General features: G+C 42.7%; 1 protein-coding gene across 1 annotated transcript in view; it reads right to left on the bottom strand.

The window, feature by feature from the left end:
* The window catches only part of efnb3b (ephrin-B3b), a 67720-nt gene extending 53523 nt beyond the window's left edge, over positions 1 to 14197 (bottom strand). Inside the window, exon 1 of the mRNA XM_058395452.1 lies at positions 12916 to 14197. Coding sequence (XP_058251435.1) covers positions 12916 to 13067 — 152 coding nt within the window. The 5' untranslated portion in view covers positions 13068 to 14197. The remainder of the gene's footprint in view (positions 1 to 12915) is intronic.
* Positions 14198 to 14527: the final 330 nt, after the last annotated feature.

The raw sequence follows: 14527 nt of genomic DNA on the forward strand, positions 1-14527 counted from the left end.
CCCAAACACCGAAATAATGTGTGATATTCTTATGGTGGAGAGAGAGAGAGAGAGAGAGAGTAAAAGAGAGAGAGAAAAAGAGAGAGAGAGAAAAAGTGAAACAGAGAGAGAGAGAGAGAGAGAGAGAGAGAGTGAAAAATGGTTTAACACAAAGAAACAGCGATGACTTGCCGTGATGTGACACTATAAAACGACAGCATGACACACTATTGGCAATCAGGATTATCTCTCCATCCTACTTTCCCTTCTTTCTTTGCCATTTTCTTTATTACATTCTTTCTTTTTTTCCCCTTTTACTTTTTTCTCTCTTTTATGCAGACCAGAACTATAGAACAGCAGTTTGCCAGGCCTTACGGAGCTCGGCTCTTTCGCTCTCTGCATGAAATGTAATTAATAACACAGGAATCTTCATCCATCTCTCCCCCGTCTCTGTTCCAATCTGAAGGGTTAAAAAATTCCCAACGGAGCCGTCTGTGACTGAGAAAAGTACAACAGCTCGGGCTAATCAAATTTCTCGCATCTGACTATGGGTTTGCATGTCTTTGTGTGTGTGTGTGTGTGTGTGTGTGTGTGTGCGCATGTGTGTGTGGGAGAGACGGCAGATGAAGGCGCGACGTATCTACATGTGAATGCTTTTAGATTCGCCCATTAAGAGTGTATTAATACCATGTATTCAGATTTCAAGTGGATTTAGGTCATAATGCTATTCTGAGCATTAGCAATCGATTATGCACACGTATCACAATCAACAGATTTGTCATTATGTGAAAACTGTTTTACTTTGTTAGGCAAAATAAATAAATAAACAATCATGAAGAGGTAAAATTGTAAATCATGAGCCGCAAAATGTTTTACATTTTTTCTGATTTAATTCTAATTTTAATTCTAATTTCTAATTTACCCACAGTCCTATGGCTATATTTAGGGATCTGTATAAAATTTTATGTAATACAAAAATGCAAATATGAATTTATTCTTTTTTTGTACATCACTTCACACAGCCATTTGGCAATGGTGTTTGACAAAATGACAAATGTAAAATCATGTAATCTTACAATTTTGAATATGGCATTATTTTATTCTAAAAGTACTGTAAAAGTATGTATGTGTTGAACATATATATATATATATATATATATATATATATATATATATATATATATATATATATATATATATATATATATATATATATATATATATATATATATACACATATTTATATATAAAATATAAATGAGCAGACAGCAGGCAGGGAGAGAAAACAGCATGAGAAAGGTGTTGTCTCATAACTTGTCATTATAATGAACCCACACTCTCATTTTCTCTCTCTCTCCGTTCAGAATGTGTATTTAATCAGGACATCAATCTCATGTGTGGGGGAGAAGCGAAGAAACAAATCCAATGTGAAGTGTACATGATAATAGATTCTGAAAAGGGGGGGGGGGGTATCAGAGATAACCCATTTGTCATCCAACCCCCCACTTCCCCCTGGTCCCCCTCTCCACACACACACACACACACCTCCCTCCTTTTCTCTCCCACACAGGACATGGACAAAAATAGCACATTGTGATTATAGTGCTAAGTACTGTAACGGAGATATGCTGTGTAATAAACCGTATATTACGCCAAACCGGTGAGGACATAAGGATCATTAAAGACTCCCTGATCTCAGAAATATGCTACGATCCATCAGAAGACACTGAAGATCTAAACTAAAATGTTTTGGTTTCTGGAATAATCAGTATGAAATTTTCAAATCCCTCTGCTTTCTGTAAGGCGAATTACATTTGCTAATAAAACACTAAGACCCCCCCCCGATTGACCCCGAGCCATGTTTAGAAAAAAAAAAAGAAAAGAAAAAAGCTGCTGTATTCGAGGCTGAAACTAAAACAACAGCATTTCATTCGAACAACAAGAATTAAGAAATTGTTGAAATGACATGATTAGTGCAGGTGTATGAACAAAATGAAACATCACAAGCACGCTCATTTGCATATTGGAGGCAGCTGCAGTATCACTAATGCAAAGGTCAGTACTGCGATAATGATTAACAAAAGGCTCTAATTTAAAATAGCCCAGAGTAAGAAGAGAGAGCAATGGATGCAGCAGGAATGATGAGGAAGAGAAGAGGAATAAGATGGAGAGTGATGAGATAAAGGTGAAAGGGTGATCTATTTCAAAAATGGATTTCATTATGTATCGGTTTAAAGACCCTGGTGTGTACATGTGTGTGTATGTGTAGAAATATTCTACAGTGTGTGTTTGCACATGTTTAGATTCATTCTTGACATCTCAAGGACAAAGACAAGGACAGTGGTCTTGCTGACGCTACATGGTCCTGAAAAAGTGCGGAAGAAGACCGGATTTTGCGCTTGTCTGAAAAAAAAGCAAAAGAGATTACAGCCTAGAAGAAGAAGGAAAACAGATTAAACAGCAGAAAAAGAAAGAGTGACAGTCTAAAAGAGAGAGAGAGAGAGAGAGAGAGAGAGAGGGGAACACTGCGAATGAATAAAAATGAGGACAGAAAATCCTGCGGAACCAGCAGGGCCTGAGAGAACAGAAGGACGAGGTGAAACAGCAAGGTTTCAGTGATAGAGATGGGATGAAAGGCAGAAAAACCTGTGGAATAGGAAAAGCTGCAGAACTTCTGAGCTTTATAGAGGAGGCACAGCTGAAAAAAAAACAGAGAGAGGGATGTGGGGATGGGGTGCAGTTTTCTACACAGAGGAACAGAGGCTCCTAATCCCTGAACAGGCAGCTTTGTGGAGTGATTGACAGCAGAGTGCGACACACTGGGCCGGCGTTGAAGGGGGTACACGTGAGCAGTGCCAGGGGATAATCCACCCATCGCTCACACCCCCATAAGACAGGGTCAAGTGGTACAGGCCATTTTCTGTTGTTTTCCCTCTAGCCTTTCGCACACTCCCATTCAGAAACAGGTTTCTTTGTTTTGTTTATGGTTTTTGGTTTGCAAATGTCCTTCTTAATATGCTAGTATAAAGAGGATAAGTCTGGCTAAAGCAGACACACACACACAAAAACAACCTCACACGCACTGAGATGACGAGAGCTGGTCAATCTTTCGATTCCGATCTCAGTGGGTCTGTTTGGAAGGTGCTGAGTAAAAACAAGAGCAGCAAGGCAGAGGAAAAGGTAGCAGTGTTTTTCTTTATAATCTGATATTTCCTTGCAAACGCAAGTCAACAGCACTCCTGTCGTAAAAGAACACAAGGCCCAGAGAGAGTGAGTGTGTGTGTGTGTGTGTGTGCGTGAGAGTGAAAGAAAGGGAAAGAGCGTTCCCTTCTGTAGGTTGTTTATATTCCAAACATAAATGAAACTCAATATCTTAACATAGACAGAGAGCTGGCAAGACCTCTCAACAACAGAGCGGTATGAAGTGGACTATCTGAGTATATTAGATCTGTTTACAGATGGCCATGTGGGGAGAGAGAGAGAGAGAGAGAGAGAGAGAGAGAGAGAGAGAGGACTAGCAGAAACAGAAGAACATGTTCATTTGCACAGACGGAACCTCAGATGTGCAGTGATTGTGATTGATGCGTTTGACACATGAAACTGTATTGAGTTGCTCTCATTTTTGGGGTATGTATGCACATGTATGTGTGTGTGTGTTCAGAGTAAGTGGTTCAGTGAAAGCGTCAACATCATCATTAGCGTGTGTGTGTGTGTGTGTGTGTGTGTGTGTGTGTGTGTGTGTGTGTGCGCGTGTGTGTGTGCTGGATGTTTACGTGAGCATCTCATGTGGGATTACAGGAGTCAAATATATTACAACCTCAGCAATATGGGATTCATGCAGGATTCTTTATCTCACTCGCACACACTCACACACACTCAGAGCAGGAAGGTAAACTAGAAAGCATGCTATAGCTAGTCAAAATCACATACACATGCCGCAGACACTCGAATATTAAAAGCAAACACACAGTGAGAGTGTTGAGAGTGTACAGAGTGTACAGCGCATGGGAAACTAGAAACATGTGGGGTCACTCCACGATGTGAACAAGCATGGAGAAAAAAGCCTCGCCATCTATCTAACTCTGAAACAAACAAGGCTACTGCAGCCGAAAAACCATCAATACACACTCACACAAACGCACATAATCAGAACCACACACATCCATCAAACAGACACGAGCATTAGAAAGCCAGGGACCAGCGACCAGGATTGTGGCATTGCTGTGTCTTTGTGTCCAACCCCCGCCCCATACCACCACCCTGCACCCCCAAATCCCCCTCCAACTGGCATTCTTCAGGCCCCATTTTCTTTCAGAAGAGAGGAAAAAGAAGAAAAAGAAAATGCACAAGTGAGAGAAAGAAAGAGACAGAGAAAAGAAAGAAAACCACTCCATCTGTTTTCTCTCCTGTGGTGCTGGAGCTCTACAGATGCCCTCCAACAGAGAGAGAGAATGATGGAGGGAGAGAGAGAGAGAGAGAGAGAGAGAGATGTAGGGTGGTGAAAAGAAAAGCAAGAAAAGCACAGGAGGTGAAAAGGAAAAAAGGTAAGGAAGGAATGATTGATTTTCTGGTCGTTCAGATGGGAAGGAAAGAGAACGGCTCATAAGCAGGTTGAAATCTCACGGACCTTCACAAGCGCCGCTAAATTACTTTGACACCACGTTGATAGGCAATCAGGCCTATTCAGTGTGGCTTTTGAAATCAGAATTATTCAGAGGGAAAAGGGGAGTGTGTGTGTGTGTGAGTGAGTGAGTGAGTGAGTGAGAGTGAGAGAGTGAGAGAGAGAGAGAGAGAGAGAGAGAGAGAGAGAGATGGTGGGACTGGCACTAACCAGTCAAACCACACAGAATGAGCAGACAAAAAGGAAAGTGAAGAAACACAGACAGCAATTTAAGACACACAAATGCACAGCATTGCCAACTCTGTAACATAATAGACGGGGTGGAGGAGACGGAAGTAAACACACTCGCAGGGGGTTTCACATAAGGATAAGGAATCGTGTTTTGTGATTGACTCAGGCAGACTGTAATCGCCACACTATGTGTGTGTGCAAGAGACAAGTTTCTGTGAGCTGCAAACTAGGGCCTTTTGTGCGAAAGAAAGAGAGAAAAGGGGGCAAAGGTAGAAAAACTAGTGTTGTGCTACTGAAGAATAGAGAGAGAGAGAGAGAGAGAGAGAGAGAGAGAGAGACAGAGAAAGAGAGAGAGAGAGAGAGAGAGAGAGAGAGAGACTGAGAGATGGGGGGTGAGCCTCTGAGGAAATTTAACCCCTGACATTGGACTCTATCCAACACTCAGAGCTATAACATGTTTTTTTCACCAGCGTGCATGTGCGTGTAACGCTATTCACAGAAAGGAAAGAAAAAGAACAACAGCAAAAAAAGGAAAAAAAAAAAAAAGGAAAAAAAAAAACAAGTGAAACTCGAAGCAGAGTGCATTCTGATGCGTAGCACTGGGCTTCTGGGATGCATTTAACGAATCAGGAAAAGAAACCCTGAAGTGATATTAAAGCAGGACGACGGCTATGGGCCAAACTCGAGCTGCAAGTCCTTACCACGAATGCAGCCCGTCTGCCAGAGCTCCTCCGCTCTCGCCTGCAGCACTCCGTCCAACAGAGTTCTCATTTCTACCAAAAGCAGTCCAACTCAGACAAAAAAAGCATTAGAATAATGATTCGCAGCTGCCTCTGTGAGCGACGGGGGCGTTCAGAAAGAAACTCGAAACTAGGCCTCATCCCGATCCAGAGGCTGTCTGTTTACTACTTCCCTTTCCGTAGACACTTAAAAGTAGTCGGTGAATTTTGGCAGAAGTAGCTGAAGCTAGCCGTTTTGAAAGTTAAAATTTAAATAAATACAGCCCCTTTTGTCAGGGGTCAAAAACAGGGCCTCGCCCCTAAAACACTAAAGCTGGAAGATCTGAGTGCTAGTGGAAAAGGTGGAGTTTTCAGAATTGGCACGCGAGTAGAAACGCCTTCTTTTCCTGACTGGTTGAATGGTGATGGTCCACCGCTGCTTGTTACTGGGCGAGATATTTTATTAAAACCTTTTAGATTATGAGAGGAACTTTCCTACCAAAATTAGAAAAGTGCTGCGATGCTGAAGAATCGCTGACCATACGTAGAATCTACATATCGAAGCACAGCTGTGCTTCTTACCACTACCATAAGCTACTTCCCCAGTAATACCCTTTTAATAGCACTTAATGTGACTTCAATTAAACTTTATGCAGGAAAAAGCAATCGATGACAAAGTCAGGAAACGTCAGGGCCCGGAGATCAGAGATCGGATTTGAGCTGCCATGCATGATGGATACGCTAAAGAGTGAGTAAGTGTTAGTGTTCTCGCTTTGGACAGGAACTGGGCTCTCGCCTTGTCAGCAGTATTGTGAGCTTTTCAGTCTGCTCTCTGTAAGAAGCCAAGCAGGAAGTCTACAGGGTCATGATCCACTGACCATCTCTCATGCTCTGCAAGTGGGTCATGTCAAATCCCGGCCCCCCCTAACTGACAATTAGGAGCTGTCTCTCTCACGCGCAGACACACAGTTCATTGGTCCCACTTGATTTACTCAGATGTTACTAAGACCAGTTTTGGCGGCATGTTCTGGCAACGCACACAGACATCCACACCAAGCACAAACACTGTGTCAAAGTATTTTTAGCTCCGACATTAACAATACCTACTATCATGTTCTAGTCAAACTCAGGAGACACTTTATCACTGTAACAACGCCGCCAGACGCCTCTGAGCTCTGTACAGGAAGAGCTCTACGTAAATGTCTGTGTGTTTTGAATAGACACGCTGATATCCCTCATTCCGTCGCTAATCATTTTTCCTTTTTTCTATAATGAGAAGGGTTATGGCTTTCTTGTTGTAGAGGAGCAGGGAGATGCAAATAAATCTGGTTCGGCTCCTTGCTTTACACGGACACACACACAAGCTGAGCTCAACACAAACATACACACCAACCCACCCCAAGGAGGCAGCAGCTGGGGGGCTGGAGTGCCCGTACTGCACAGCCTTACAAATCGGGATTCCCACACCTGGGTCATTACAACAGTGAGAGGGAGATAAGCTCGTCTTGATATGGATCTTTATGATCAGGATATTCACTCAGATCCCAGTAGAGGAAAGATAGCTCTCTCTCTCTCTCTCTCTCTCTCTCGTGCACACTACTGTCTGCCCCACTAATGACTCTTATCAGCAGGCCCTTCAAATTGAACGTGATACAGAAGAGATATAGTGCTACAGAGCACAGGCAATTAGCACAAGTCGCTCCTGAGTGGAGTGAGCCTCCAGGTGGAGGAGTACCAATGTCACTATTTTGTCCTCCCTTTGAGGCCCTTAATAGCTAACTGCTAATTCTGGACACATAAAATTAAAATATGACTCTATGTCATACACATACTCTTATGTCACACAAAACCTCAGAAAATAAGCATTTTGGTTTAATGATCTGCTTCGTTTTATGGGAAATAAATCTTAAACATTTATGCAGGATAAGAAATCTAGCAGAAAAAACATGTATGTTTTTATTCACCCAGAAAAATAACCCATCAGCACTGAACAATGCTTCTAACCCCACCCATGATCATGTATCATTCTTGAGAAGATATTAAAGACTGTACTAAACCAGCAGCCTGTTGAAAAGGCGAGTCCTGGCACTGAACGTTCTAGTACCTTTGTGCATGGAAAAGGCTTTAAAACGCCAAAGTTGTGACCCTAAATTCCATTCATATAACTGCCTGTGTCTTTGAAGTGTTGAGCTGGGATATGCCAAGGTTCAACGTAGCAATCCAATGGCCCAATAAACTGATTCACTCTAATCTACAGGCCTCAGAAGTCAGTCATGCATAGCAGAAGCCTGATAATGGCTCTTAAGATTCAGTCAGCCAAACAGTGAAGAGATCAGTCAATAAGGGCTTTGAATCTGAACACTTTTACAGCCTCAGGCCTGCTCTACCACACCCATCTCTTTAGCATGAGAGACTATCAAAACTATTTATCCCCCGCTCTACAGGCAGGTGCTACTTCCCCAAGTCTGAAAAAAACCCTTTCTGATCAATCTCTCAAAAACTTACTCCAGTACAGTGGCTCAGAGAGGTGAGAGACAGATGGAGGGGAAGAGTGCAACGGTGGGAGTGACGAGTCAATAAAGGAAGGTTGAGATGGGCCACGCTAATCTATAGTAATATGGCCGGTGTGTACTGGAGTGGGGAGAAGTTAGCCTCTGGCTAATCGACTGAAACTGTCCACTCAGCTTGGAGCTCATGATAGACTGAGAGAGGGAGAGAGAGAGAGAGACAGAGAGAGAGAAGCAAGAAAATGATGAGAAGGAAAAAAAAAGAGACATAATGCAGGACAGGAAAAGCAACAGAGGAGTAGAAGAAGTAACCACTTGCTGTCTCTTCTCTTTTGCTTCTACAAGTGCACTCAGAGTGTGAGTGTATGTGTGTGTGTGTGTGTGTGTGTGTGTGTTTTCGTCTGACCCGGGCTGGCCCGGATGGCGGCAAAAAGGATGATCCTGATTAGTGGAGCGGTCTGTGTGAACTAACCTAATGAAAGAAAGAGGAATCTCACACACACACACTCACACTTTCGTACAGAGCAGGGCAAGAGTGTCCTGTTGAACAGTTATGTGACCTCAAAGACCACGACAGGATTAGCTATGAGAGAAAGAAAGAGGAAAAAAGAACACTGCAATAACATCTATAGCAGGTGGTTCAGAGGCTCTGGTCCCCTTTACGAGTGAACGTTATTGGTGCACTGTGAGGTGAGTACAAAAAAAGATGGAATTCAACTCCTCTCTTTTTACACGACTTCTGCTCATCCGAGTTTGATTGTTATGGTTTGGGGTGAAGAGGCCTGCTGTCTGGGGGTTGATGGCTAGCGGCTGCTAGGCACGCACTCACGCAGAGACAAACAGCAAGGCGATGAGAGACAATCGCAGGGACCACACACATGCTCTCGAGCAGCATGCAGCGAAGGTACACAAGGCCATGCCTCCAGGGTGTTCTCACATCTACGACTCAGCCCAGTGCAACACAAGTGGCAGAATGTTTACCGCTTTGCATCAGTGTGTGTGGGAGCGCTTATAACAGATAACGTGTCTCATCTCCCTCAGCCGCTTTAGAAATCTCATGATCTGTATCTGTGTACATCTTGGTGTGTTGTGATACAAGTGTGTACAAGCCCTCGTAAACACACTCCTAGTTTTCTTCACTGGCTTCTACACAGTCTTGTGTGTATGTGTGTGTGTGTGTGTGTTTGACCAGATGGTTGGCACAATGCAGATATTCTGCCACATCAGCTGAGAGCCATTTTCACAGCTCCTGTTGCTGAAGTCTTGTAAAGCCTCCAGCAGACCCCCCAAACACACATACCCATGACTACGCATTGTAAAGGCCTCAGACAGACACTAAACAATAGAAAAGCTGAAACATCACTATTTTCCACACACAAGTACACCCACCCAAAGACTAATTTATCCACATAACATACACACACATACACAGCTTTTCTCCCTGCAGATTTAGATGATGCTACACACTGTTGCACTCTTTGCTTTCACAGAATAAAAACCTAATTTGCCTTGACCATGGCACTTTAATAGAAATTGGCCTCAGTCCTCAAGCCACAATAGATCAACTCCAATACAATTCAGTTACACAAATTAATGATGCTGCACAAACCCAAAGCTATATACAAGCCCCATAAAATGTCCTTCCAATAATTCATTAATCTGCTGTAACATCATTTTTATTGCCTTTCTCTTTCCAAAACACAGTTTTAAAAAATATAATTGAGCCTCTTACAGACTACTTTTTGCATGATTATAAAACATGCTAGTTTGTGCTTTTATGTTGTACAGATGATGAGCTCATTCTGGCAGAAACAAACACTACTGCTCTCTGGATTTTAAATCTGACCCACTGACATTGTGGGCTTCGTTTATCCATGCAAGTCATTCTCCAAATCTTCTGTCTCTCTCTCTCTCTCTCTCTGTCTTATCCTCTCTGTTTAACCTCTTGTTGATACATTTAGCCCCAATCCCCAGCTTTTTATCCAGAGCTAATTAGCTGCCTATGAAATAATTGTTGAGAATCTGGAGGGGATTAAATGTTAATGTGTTTGAGGGAAAATAGTTGTAATACAAGTCACCACCAGCAGTAACAGGATGGTGACACGCATGCAACCCCTGAAAGCATTTAACAAAATACACAACAGCTTATCTGAGCCTTAAGACACACACTTTATTTAATTATTTAATACTACATTAAAAAAAATCCAACAAGAGTGTAATTGTCCCTGAAGTCAGGAACTGTACATATAAGCTGTACTAATGTGCTTCGGTACTGAAATATATTATAGAGACCACATGACCTCTAAGACCTTGCACTTGGTTTGTGCTCTGAAATGAGATTACAAATCACAACTGACCTGATTTTTGTACGGATAAAAACCGGTCAGGTTCACCCTTATACACCATAGAGCATTCTTTAGTTGCCTTTCTGGGCTGAACCTTAAAAAATCTAAGCTTATCATATGTAGAACCTTTCAGCTGTTGGCCTTTCCATCTCAGAAAATCCCAAGTAGAATCCTTTAAGGAAACTAAAATCCTTAATTATTCAACAAATCCTTAAGGGACCTTTTTTTTCTCTAAGAGTGTACCTTTATTCAAGATAATCCCCATAATTTATTATTCATAAGTCAATCTCACTCTCTGCCTACAAAATAAATATGGATACAATGGAAAGATGAGAACTGTTACAGTCCTTCCTTAGATACACAATGAAGAAAAAAAAAAAGAAAAGACTCAGCATCCCGAAACCCTTCCATGACTCCAGTTGGTCACTGCTGATGGTGAATTATGTGGACAATGGAGGTCAGCAGGTCATAAGGCAAAGCTAATGTCCAGGCACCTTCATACTGGAGTCACTGATCTCCCATTAGAGTGAACACAAGACCTACACACGATTACTCTCCTTAGATCGTCAACCACCTCCACAACACAGCCCAAAGCTACATTGTCCAATATCAATTGTGACGGTTTATTCAATTTCTGTGTCTACAATTGACACTTTTGGCCCACATGGATTTCTTTGCGCCCTCGGCAGTCGTCCTCAAGGTGATCACTGTGCTGCACTTGCGTTTTCTTAAGCCTAACTCATACTGACATCCGTGCCTTAAACGATATCGATTTCTGCACATGGAAGGATGCCCCCTGCTGCTCCCCTCCACTCTGGTCCTCTCATCCTTCTCTCCCTACTGGCTGAGTGTGATCATTAACCGCTACTTGCTACAAGTGGCTTTAATTGAACACATGGAATGGCAAGACCATCACAACAACAACAACAAAAATGAGGAGAGGTCAAGGAAAGAAGAGGGACAAATTATGATAAGGAGGAAAAATAATCAGATGCTTTAGTTGAAGGTAAGGTAAAGGGGTGTCAAGTTTATAATTAAGCATGCTGCAGAGCCAACAATGACCTCCATATGGTTGCTTTTAGTCACATTAAGGTCATATTAATTACAGGCCAGAATGACCTGCATATGGTTACTTTTAATCTAAGTGGCGCGCTCTGGCCTGTGCAGTGTTCAGTGACTCACACCCAACAAGTGTGTGTGTTGCTTTTTGTTGGAGGGTAGCGCGTGGCTGCAGATTGAGAAAGAGGGAGAAGAGAAATGGCTTGAGTCGTGTGAAATCAAACAAGTGAAACACGCTAGAGTGTGAAAACTAGCGCCGCTGCTAAACTGCGTTAATCACCACACACTCTGAGTCACGCAATAAACGGGTCACGCAGAAGCCCCCCCCCCCACACACACACACACACACATACTCACTCTCCCCCACATTAAAACAGCGAACCCGTCTTTCAGGAATGCCATGGCAGGGCTAATAGCCCCTCATAACCCACACGCCGATTTAGAAGTAGTCCCACGACGCCGGGTGTCCACTTAAACAAGCGCATAAAGACAAAAGGGTGTGTGTGTGTGTGGCTACACATTATGGTCTACCCGTCCATAAAACTCCAGTTAGGCTAGAAACTATTCCACTACTATCTTTAACCTATCCGGCGTGCGGGTTTTGACGTGCGTATGTTTGCGTGTGTTGATTTAAAACGATCCATAAATCCTGCTCAAAGTCTCAGAGAGCCTAAAGAAGCGCACATAATGAAATCATTGAATTTGTTAGACCTTTGCCTTCCTACTTTTGAGGAAAACTGATAAGCAGAGAGAAATGACATGAGGATGGAGCTCTCTTTTTTTTTCTTGCACACAAAAAATAGTTTGTAATTTTATAACTGCAAATGTTTAGACCTATAAATGATCTATAAAGCATCCTTGTGAGGATTGACAGTCCAGGCCTAGGCCGTACAGATTGATAATTACACAACCAAGTAATAATAGAAAAATAATAATAAGATAAAATATATAGACCCAAATAAGGTGTGCAAGACATGTTCATTTTTCTGCACTATAACATATTCAGTTCTTTCTTTGTTGTTGTTTTTAATAGCTGATTAGAATGACTAGAAGTGAGGGCTACCCCGGTGCAGTTGTAGAAATGTTTGCAATGAGAATTCTCCATACACTTTAATGCAAAGCGACAGGATCTAAATGAGAGCTGCTATAAAAGCCAACGCATCCATAAACGTGTCGTAAAACGTCCCAGCCGTCCACAGTGGATGAAATGTGGCGTTTATGAGTCTGCACTGATGCTCAGTACTCGTGCAGTCTTTCTGCTTAACCACTAAGAGGACCTGTCTCTCTAACCCAGCCTGACACTTCTTTATATCCCAGTGCCAGAGACGCGTTTCGGGGTCCAGGCGTTTGGCGAGATCTAGCGCGTCAAAACGCACTTTTAATCTCACAGAGCAGTCGGAAATAAACAGTCTATAGTCTACACTGTATGTTGTGGCTTTACTTTGGGCTCTTACCTTTTGTTCAAGGAGTTCCAGTAGATTGGCTCCATGTTCGTCGCCGTGATTCCGAGTAAATCCACCAATAATATGAGGAGAAATCCCAGCGCGTTTGCACAGCTCGGACTCGCCATTTCAAGCCCAGAACCCGCTCTGCGTTCCCCCATCATGGATAAAGGAGATTTTTTCCCCCCGAAAACACAGTAGAAGGAAGCCTTTAGGAACAAAGCCTAAAGCTCAGTAAGGCTACAGGGGGAATCCGTCAGTGCGTTAAGGTGCAATGTGTCCGCATGGATATCAACGCAAAACCAAAGGCACAAAAAAACCCCGCACGGTTTATTAATGTCGAGTTTGGATTATCCGCTTTGAGATGCAGCAGATGAAATCCCACTAAATATTCTGTAAAGGCACACTTTTACAGAAAGCCTAGAATATTTTTTTTAATTGCTGGCTTTTTGTTCTTTCCTCAAAGTCTGTGGCTCGGTCAGTCGTGGAAAGAAAACTCCACTAACAGCAGCAATCCTAACACAAAGTCGCTTTTTTAATCCGGGTTTGTCAGCTTTACAATTGGCAAGAGTCTAATTGTATTGAAATTCTCGCGCTGTCTTCGGCTGCAAGATCTCTCTTCTTTCCCATTACCCTTTTTTCGTCCCTTCCGTCTTCTGTTGCGTTTTTTTTCTTCTTCTTCTTCTCTTCCAAGAGATAAAGGATGCAAAAAATCAAACAATAAAAGCACGACAACAGATGGATGCGTGATTAAAAACGAAATGCGTTCTGGCCTCGCAAAGTTACATTCTCAGTAGGAAAACCGCGCCGATGCCTTTCTTTTCCTCCTTATTTTTCTTCTCTCCTCCACTTGCTCTCCTGCGCTCTCTCCTCGTAATTCCTCAGCGCACTGAGCCCTTCACTCACTCCGGCTCCTTCTTGCGCGCTGGATTTCGACGAAACCGATCAGATCTGGCATGCAGGTCTCAAATGTGGGCATGAGAATAAAAAGTAAAAAAAAAAAAAAAAAAAAAGGCAACCAAATAAAGAAAGTAGAAATAAATTTTAAACTCTAGCACATCGATGAACGTCCTTAATAGAGAGACAACACGAAGAACATGAGAGTGCGGTGAAGTGGCGGTGGCGTTGGATGGCTAAATCCCGGTGGGTTATGGCTTTAGTAGAGCGCTTCGTGCTCCTGTCTCCTTCACTTGCTGCTGAAAAGCCTTGTGGTGAGATTTGTCCTAGCTCGCTGACAGACTGACTTGTTGGAGAAAAGGAGAGGGAGGGGAAAGGGGGAAAGCCCTATCTTCCGCCTGGCGGCCGCACTAACAGAATGAGTTTTTCTTTTGGGTTTTATTAAACGTAACATGAGGCGGCGTTATCCAGCCTGCTCCAATCTACCAAGCCTTTATTATTCTGCTTCATCCAGAGAATCCACACGTACACGTCCGAAACCACATATTAACCATACTAAATAACGCGTAAGAATAGTACAACCTGCTCTATAGAAGCACGTAACAGAGTTAGTGCGCCCCCGGGTGGACCCACAGGAAATAGCGCACGCCTTATTAACATCATTTACACTAATGAGTTTGATACGAACCGTCACATAACCTGCGGCGTATAGGCTACACTACACTTA

This window comes from Hemibagrus wyckioides, linkage group LG07 (genome assembly GCF_019097595.1).
Source record: "Hemibagrus wyckioides isolate EC202008001 linkage group LG07, SWU_Hwy_1.0, whole genome shotgun sequence".
Classification (NCBI taxonomy): Eukaryota; Metazoa; Chordata; class Actinopteri; order Siluriformes; family Bagridae; genus Hemibagrus; species Hemibagrus wyckioides.